Source organism: Schistocerca serialis, chromosome 3 (genome assembly GCF_023864345.2).
Source record: "Schistocerca serialis cubense isolate TAMUIC-IGC-003099 chromosome 3, iqSchSeri2.2, whole genome shotgun sequence".
In the NCBI taxonomy this organism is placed as follows: domain Eukaryota; kingdom Metazoa; phylum Arthropoda; class Insecta; order Orthoptera; family Acrididae; genus Schistocerca; species Schistocerca serialis.
In genome coordinates, this window is record NC_064640.1 from 481,000,243 (window position 1) to 481,009,730 (window position 9,488).

Consider the following 9,488-nt stretch of genomic DNA (forward strand, 5'->3'; position numbering starts at 1 on the left):
AAAGAAAAGAAAAAGAAAAAAAAAGAAAAAACTGCGTTCATGTTCAAAGATATTTATTCATTTGTAGCTCCATGTCAATTGCATACAAATAAATGACCAAATTGCTTCTGAAACTTCTGATTAGTATATTTAGTTATTCCTCTGTGTTTGCAGTAGTTAGTTGCCCAATGAAATATGATGCGCCGAATATAAATTATGAAGACTTTGCCATATACTGAAATAGTACTTCTTTCCATTTACCTGATGGTAGCAGCCAATATTTGTATAGGCTGAATAGATTTGTCTTGTGCTGTAACGTAGCCTTTAGCTACGCAAGTAGTTACTGAATGTTGATACCATCATTCAAATGTACTGAAAGAACTTCTCAGGTCCGCTACGAAGTTCTTGAAATATTGGACTGAACGCCTGAATGCATTCCTTTTTAAATTAAATTGATAGCTTCACTCTGTTCTGTTGCTCCTTCCTTTTAAACGACGGTAATGTAACGTCTCTGTTAGCATTTGTTCAAGTTGCATTGCGCAGTGACTCCGCTCAGAGACTAGGAAGCAAAAAATGACGATAACTACCATGCCGTGGACAACAGCAACAAGATAATGTGAGACCACCGCGGCGACATGCTGTGTACGCGGTCCCGTTTAGACAGCTGCCGGCAAGCGTCAAATGGGCCAGTACAGTATGGTGAGTCGCTCTACGCACTGCCATAATCATGGCGGTAGACATTCTGGATCATACACATAGGCAACAGTTCGAACACACAGTGATGGAAGCGTAAGTTTTTCGCTGTTTCGCCTGAGTGTTGTAGCATTACTGTGCGTTTTCTGTTTGTTTTGGTGACGACATGTACCAAGCTTTTTCGATGTTGTGAAGGTATATTTTACAGAAACCCCAAAGTAACTGAGATAACAAATGGCATAATCACAGTCGGCATTTTAGCCGCGGCTTTGCCCGGGCATGTGCTTGTCACATTTTCATGCATCTCCTCTTCCCCACTCCGTCCGTCCGTCTCCTCTATCAGTCTTATTCCCCTTCCTCTCTGTGTCCATCTCGTTGTCCACCTCTGCTCAGCCATGCCCATTCACACATTTAACTACTGGAACACACACCAACCGACCAGCATAACACACCTGTCATGCAGGACAGCCTAGATGTCAGGGAATATCAATCCTTTTCAACCCTACCCGTACTGGAAAGAGGTATTTCTCACCCCCACAGTACTTATTTTCAGACAGTAGGATGTGTGTATATCAAATTTGGTTGAAATTGAGCCAGTGGTTTAGGAGGAGAGATGCAACTCACTCACTCTGTCTGGAGACAACGTCTCTTATAACAAACTATTCAGAAAATATCCCTGAAAAACCTCCGAAACTTTGTTGGCAGAGAGTGTCTTCAACTTGCATACATCCTACAATACAGTGTACCACAAAGGACTCTTTTATTGAAGAGTTCCTGTGATAGCAGTACTCCAGTGCACAGACACCACCTTGATCCAATTTGAATCACATAGACCTTCATCTCAAATACTACCAGGCAATGGCCGGGCAGTGTTGCCCATAGTTGAGTGCAGTCCTGGTGCACTAAGAGAATCTTATAAGGAAGATGTTTACTTCCTATGGAGCTCATACTAGCACTATCATTACTTTGCTTCTTCTGGTGTCACTTCTGCTTATTGAGTGTATTTACTAATGGATGTTTATGGACATACTTTTCAACAGCATTTCTTTTCTACAGTATTTATCACTCACACTCTTTCTTTGAATTCATCAACTGCCTCTATGTATCTGCTGAAAGAATCTTTATTTTTCGTTTGACAAGATACTTCCTAAATACAGTCTCTCTCTTCTTAATTATATGGGATAGTTTGCAGTCTCTGCTGATACAGTTATGGACTACTTCATCTTGTCATTCTCGCCATCCACAGTATCTCTGTAGTCCGTGCCATATCCATTATCTACAGACATTTTGTTGATGGTGTCTTTTTAAAGCCCAACCTTATGCAATGTAAAGAAATATCGACCAAATGCAATTTCAGCACATATCAAAACACAAACATATTGAGCTTGTTCAATGCAGCATTTTATTTTATTGTTAGATAATGTTAGTTCTTCAGATAGCTCTATGTGTAGATGTTCTAACTTCATTAATTTCTCCTTTTCAAGTATTTGAAATACTATGTTAACAGTTCAGGTGATGATGAGTTTTATACTTTTATTGTCAATATTACTTCCCACTGTTGTTCTAGGAAGTTAACATGAAACTGATCACTTATATTATCAGCAATTACAACCATGTTGTCAGCATGGAGGATAATACACATCCACTCTAAGCTTATGTTAACTCTTCTCTCCAGCACTTCCAAAGACTCTTGGAAAACTGCTCCTGAATAAAGGTTTTGTAAAAGTGGAGATATTACACATCCCCTTCTTCCAACTATTAAGTTGGACAAATCATTACCAGCACAATGTAATTCAAACAACTGTTTGATACATTGCATATACTTTTGGTCTGTATGGAGCTGCATTAGATTATGATGTGACACATGACTAAAATTATTAAAAGTTTTTCTTCACCTATACAGCAGTGCATTCAGTTTTCCTTGATCACAATTCTAAACAAGTACTTGCATTGCTAATGTGTCCAATAACCACATAACCCATTGTTTGTACTGTAAAAAATTGATATTAACTTTCTACATTTCAAATGTGTCCTAAGTTCTAAAAGATATGTCATTACAACTGGGCACTTATGTTTTATTTTTGATGTGTGGCGTGTTCTACACTGTCTTGCACAATTATTGAACTTCTAAAAGTAATTTATATCCACTAGTGTAATATCTGAGGTCATTGTTGTATGGCAGATGATGTCACTAGGACCAATGTCTTCAAGAATGATAACCTTTATTACTGAAGTATCAAAGATACTCATGGATCAAAAAGAAATGTCAGAAGGCGGTCAGATATGCATTTTATGGCGTTCTCCTTAAATCATGGTGTGGAGTATGGAACAGAGGAAGTATTGCTCTGTTTTCCCCTTCCACCATTCTAACTTTTTTAGTATACTGAACAATCATTTCACTGTGAATTTACCTCAGCTAATGATAAATTTAGCAGGAGCAGACTTGCCATTTATGCTGTGCAATGAGTTGCTGTCTTATCACCTGTGGATTTTCTGTTTTTCCTTGTGATTTCTTTATTTGATGGTCAAAACTCTGAGAGATTTGTTCCTTCCACTATTCCTTTGTGATAATTCTATACAACACATAGAAGGCTGGACATTACGACAAGGAATTGAAGTAAATGGTTGGGGTATATACAGCCTCTGCAATACAAAAAACTTCCTACTCTGCAACAGTAATCCTCTTCCTTTCTAAGACTCCAATATGCGGCAGACAGCAAAATTACTGCAGAATCACCACCAGTTCAGTTCTGAACAGGAAGTAAGGAGTACATGAGGGGGGTGGGGATGAAGGGCAGAAAGATTAGGCTGTAGATGCCCGGAGGAAACCATCCTCGCCAAGACTGATTTGATAAAACACAGAAAACCTGAACGTAGATGGATGTATGGAAGAAATGGAGCATGCAGATGGTGGTTAGTTGTCTACTCCAGCTACTTCTACTTCATCTTACTTATTATCTATCAAGTCAACTACTGCCAACAAGCAAGTTTTATTCTTCTCATGCTCAAAGGACTTTGATGAAAAAAGTTAATGAAATTATCGAAACTAAATTTTGACCACTGTCATATAACCCCCCCCCCCACAGACGTCTTTTTAAACTATTTCTGCAGACATTAAGAAATAAGGACGAAGAACGAATAACTGAAGAAGAAAACAGATTTTTCTGCATACCATCTTGTCCCATCAGTATACCGAAAATGTTGACATCATAGCCAGGTTAAAATAACAGCCAGGGCTGGTTATATTACATAGGTGAACTAGTGACCTACAACTTGGATGTGTCATGAGTAAATTTTATGATGAAATGGTATTAATGATTTTCTCTTGTTTACTCAATGTCACAACACAGTATTAGAATATTTGGACATGTCCAAAAGAACAGACCCCATTTTGATCCTCCAGCCAGTATAAATCAGGAACAGAGAAATTAAAGACATCAGCTTTCAGTGGGCATTGATTTATAACAAAGGGGAAAGTTGCAGATATGTGCTGGTCTGGGATTTGAGCCCAGGTCTCCTGCTTACTAGGCAGACACACTGACCACTACCCCATATGCGCACAATGGTCACCCTAACCACATTAACTACCTTAGCACGCCTCCCATAAAACCCAAATCCCCAGCCTATCCACACAGTACTTATTAGTCTTATTACTTGTGGCATCTTGCCCATTCCCATAACAGTTTGAGCTTCATGTGCATCTGCACTGAAGGGATCATTGGCCATCATTGTCATAATTATATATGTGGTCTTTGTTCTTCCAGACATGCCTGAAAGAACAGACACCACATATATAATTAAGTGACAACAGCCAACGATCCCTTCAGTGCAGATGGTCACTAAGCTTGAACTCCTACAGTAATCAACGAGATGCCACGAGTAGTGAGGTTAATGAGAAAGGGCACTACATCAGTAGTGTGTGCACTGGACTCGCATTCGGGAGGACGACTGTTCAATCCTGGGTCCAGCCATCCTGATTTAGGTTTTCCGTGATATCCCTAAATCGCTCCAGGCAAATGCTGGGATGGTTCCTTTCAAAGAGCACGGCCCACTTCGTTCCCCGTCCATCCCTAATCCGATGAGACCAATGACCTCTCTGTCTGGTCTCCTCCCCCAAACAACCCAACCCCTCAGTAGCGTGTGGCATAAGGTGAAGATTGGGGTTTGATGGGAGATGTGCTAGGGTAGTAAACATGAAGTGATCAGTGCATCTGCCTAGTACGCAGGACAGTTGGGTTCGAATACCGGGCCTGCACAAATTTTCAACTTGCCCCATTGATATAAATCAATGCCCACTGGCAGCTAATGTCTTAAATTCCTTTGTTAAAATGTTAGTAGTTTTCAGTAGCTTATTCACGTAAAGTAGAATATATTCTGGGACTTTTTTAGGAGGGTTATGGCAAGGTGAGTCACCCTTTGAAACACACTAAGAAAAAAAAGATGCACTACAAAGGAATTATTCAAATGGGTGGAAATCTGTAGATGTGATGTACGTGTGCAGGCAGACAGATTATTACTATTTCAGAAAAATTGTGTCATTTATTCAAGAGACAGCTTTATAAATTGAGTAAGTAACACAATCGTCCGCCTCTGGGCCTTATGCAAACAGTTACTCAATTTGGCATTTTTTTATATGCCCATTGGATGTCCTGAGAGATATTGTGCCAAATTATGTCCAATTGTCACATTAGATCATCAGAATCCCGAGTTGATTGTACAACCCTGCTCATAATGCTCCAGACATTCTCAATTGGGATAAGATCGAGACACCTTGCAGGCCAACCTGTACCTCGGCAATCCTGAAGAAAACAGTAGCAACTCTAGCCATGTACAAAAGGATGTTATCTTCCTGAAATGTAAACCCAGGATGGCTTACCATGAAGGAAAACAAAACTGGGTGTAGAATATTGTTGACAGACCACTGTGTTTCAAGGGTGCTGCAGATGACAACCAAAGGCGACCTGCTATGAAATCAAATGGTACCTCAGACTATCACTCCTGGCTGCCATGTCATAAGGCAGGTGATAGTCAGGTCGGTATCCCCCACTGTCAAAAGCTTCTCCAGACACATCTTCGGCCTGGAATCTCATTGACTGCAGTAGAAATGTCTTCAGTGACAAGGCCCATTATAAACTGAGCCCTGATGACCAGCTAAGACTATTCTGGAGACACTCTGGACAATGGTGGGATACCAATCTGACTGTCCCCCACCATATGGCCTGACATCCCCTTCGGTTGTCATCCATGACGACTCAGCACAGAGGTCACGTCGACAATATTCTAGGTCCGTTTTGCTGCCCTTCACGGCAAGCCATCCTGGGCTCACATTTCGGCATGTTAATGCCCATCTGCCCAAGGCTGTAGTTTCTATTGCTTGTCTTCGTGCTTGCCAAACCTTACCTTGACCAGATAGGTCGCCAGATTTCCCATATTGAGAACTTTTGGAGCATTATGGGCGGGGCCCTCCAACCAATTCGATATTTTGATGAAATAACGTGCCAACTGGGTAGAATTTTCCACAGTGTCCCTCCACAGGGTATCCAACAACTATCAATGCCAACAGCTTGTACCAACACGTTATTGACTTGCTGCATTTGTGTAGCCCTTTCTCTTGATTAAATGATCCAATTTTTCAGATACTGAAATCATTTTGTTTGTCTGTACGTGTACATCAAGTCATTCGGTAATTCCTTAGTGGTGCAGCTTTTTTTCCTCTCTCCTTAAGAATATATTTGGATTAGAATGTTGGTTATTTGCGGATTCAACCAACACGCTTGAGTTATAGGGGAGGTGGCCAGTGCTCCCTAACTATGTGAAAGAGCCACAGTGCCCATGAGATGTAAAATTTACTGATATTGAGGTTAGACATCTCACACAATAAATTAAACATTAATGATATGTTTCTATTAATTTTTTTGTGTAAAGGCATGGTAAAATAAGTCAAAGAATATTTTCAGGAATTCAGAAATGATTGAAAAATTGTCATGACTATTATAAATAACAGCATGCTACCTTCTAACAGATACATATTAACATAAATTTGATATGTGTGACTTTACAAGTAGACTAGAAACATGGACTTGTAAAAAATCGTGTTGAAATGCATGAAAGCAAGCAGAGGTTCATTTATTGTTATCACATTTGGTAAGCTGTCTTTGTTTCATTGAACCTCTCCTGTAAACTTTAATATTTTAACTTCTCGTATCATAATGTACAGTTTCTTGTGGTTGGGGGTGTGGTTGTCAGTTACATGGCTATTACCAGAATTAGAGAGGGGAGGGGGATGTCTAATATATTACTCGTCCAGGGCGCCACAATATCTAGCTCCGTGGATTGTATGCCACATTTTGACACAGACGTCTGTATCAGATATCACCCTCAACAAGGTTAAGGAACCAGATAAACTGGACTGCTAAAAAAATTTAAAACCTGTTCTTAAAATTTAGAAAGATAAAACATTTCATTCAATTTCGAATACATAAAATTCAGGTACTATTTTGATCCCCCATTAAATGGCAAAATAATATGGCAGTGATAGTTGTTAACAGAAGTAACTGCTTATGACAAGAGGTGACTACAACCACTGAATGAACAGCAAAATAAACTGCGTACTGACCTGGAGTGCTTTGTGTTTACCAGTTTTCAAAACTAAGCTTTCAGTGTGTCCGAAACTAAACTTTAAAAATCTGTGTGCAATATCGGTTTTCCCTTGTGGCAGTGATACATAGGCTTTACATGCGGAAAACAAAGACTTCAGGTTTCTTCAGCGAGCAATTGAGAGATGTAAGATGGTAATTATTAAGAGCGGCCAGAAAACAGACGGATCAGGGAACAGAAGGCGATTAGAGCCACAATGGAAGAAAACGGTACTTAGGGCTAGGGGGACGGGCAATACCATTCACAGTCAAGCAAATGGATAATAAATGAACCAAGGAAAGTTCTCTGCTGGATTCCAAGAGATAAAGAACAGACGACGAATATATCCCAGCAATCCTGTCTTCCGCAAAGTTACAACTGAACAATCCACAGAGGCGTCCGAATTCGGCGCGCGCTCCAAAACACACACACACACACACACACACACACACACACACACACATATATATACACAAAATAAACATAAACCTCCTATAGCTCTTATTCTATCACTATTTTCCATCCAGTCTTTCGGTCTAGCATATAACTGTCACAATTATTCTTACAATAAATATAAAAATTGCTTACAGCATCAAAACCGACTTACCAAGAAAAGCAATCGCTACTTATTTTCTTTTACAGCTGTGGGAGTTGCTCGTGCAGATAAAATATTTGCTGTAAGTGGTAAAATAATTCATTTCCATTACCACATGGTATATGACAATTTAAACTGTCTCCCAGCAATCTCCTGTAACTACCAGGTTATTTACCTCTTCCATGTAATGGTAATTGTAATCTTTATCACGCCTTGTCATTTAGCAATTAAATTGACAGCATAACTGAATGGACAGAACACCAAAGACTACACATCACAGTAAAACAAGCGTTTTGTTTTATTTAAAACTTCTGATGAGCAAATTTACTCCTCTCAGAAGTTAACCTAACAGATAGCAGCTGTTTTTCTGTCGTTTGTTAACCTGACAGTGATCCGTAAACTTCCTTAAGAGAATTCTTCTGTCAAAAAGTATCGCAGCTTAAAATACTCTTGGGACAAAAATCTAATACATTTTAACCGAACACTCAGAAGTCTTGGTTTTTTATAAAATTTATTTTCGTAACTTGAACTCTAGTAAAAGCCGAGGATCAAATCCTACAATAATTATCAATAACTGATGAATACGTAAACAAAACACTTTTTTTACCCCAAACAAAGTGATTATTTGTAATGTCAGAAATTTTCAGTTTTTTTTTTTTTTCAGACCGAATAGACCTCATTAATTTGTTTGACATTAACGAGGATGCAAACCTTAGATGTTACTTTTTTTTTACATAACATTATTCACAACATGATATACATACGGCACTGTTTACAAATACGACACATAATGTAGACACCAATACTGGACCTAAAAACACTGCCAGTCACATTTTCGTATATAAAATATTAAATTTTGCGTTCATTCCTAACAACAATCTAATGTATCATTTTAAACACTTGTTAAATTACATGACGCCGATGTAAACAACACGACTTAAGAAACTGTTCGTATAATTCCTGTAATATGCATTCACCTCTACTTCTACACTCAAATACAATTTTACATACCGCTTGCTACGAATGTCTAGCTTGTAATAGTTAAATAAAAATAAACTAGTCAAGTTAGTAAACAGTCGAAAGACATAACAGTACTTACTTTTCACGAGCCTGTGCGTCTGACGGTACTGTCGAGCCCTTCCCTTTCGCGTACATATTGCAGACTTCAACTGTCACGCACCTGTCAGACTACGAGGGCCTGCAGTGACCCGGTGACCATGGCAACGTCAAAAGACCTGTCAACTCTGAACCCCTGATTGGCTCTGCTGCACATTTGGCAGGAGGAGCTTCGCCACTACGCTTTGCGTAAGAAGAGGGAGACAGAGAATGCGTTCCTATTGGTCCGAGCTGTGCCCTCCCCCTCGGCTGTTAGGACTGCAGAGCCTACCCCCCAGTAACCTTCTGCGCGCATTCTGAGAACTATTGTTTTTCAGTATGTACGCTGCTATTACCTATTTTTCAGATGTTTATATACATAAATGTATATAACAAAGATTTTATGACTTTTGTAGTCTTGCGCATTTCTCCGTTATGTGTCTCAAGATCATGTATATCGTAATAGGTGGGGGGGAACACTGCTCAACAG

At 39.4% G+C, this 9,488-nt stretch overlaps 1 protein-coding gene across 6 annotated transcripts in view; it reads right to left on the reverse strand.

Moving 5' to 3' along the window:
* Nucleotides 1–9,207, reverse strand: part of LOC126470368 (single-stranded DNA-binding protein 3) — a 377,943-nt gene extending 368,736 nt beyond the window's left edge. For all 6 annotated transcript variants that reach the window (XM_050098180.1, XM_050098178.1, XM_050098175.1 and 3 more), the window contains exon 1: nucleotides 9,003–9,207. In XM_050098180.1, the coding sequence (XP_049954137.1) occupies nucleotides 9,003–9,058 (56 nt within the window). In that variant the 5' untranslated portion in view covers nucleotides 9,059–9,207. The remainder of the gene's footprint in view (nucleotides 1–9,002) is intronic.
* Between the last annotated feature and the right edge of the window lie 281 nt (nucleotides 9,208–9,488).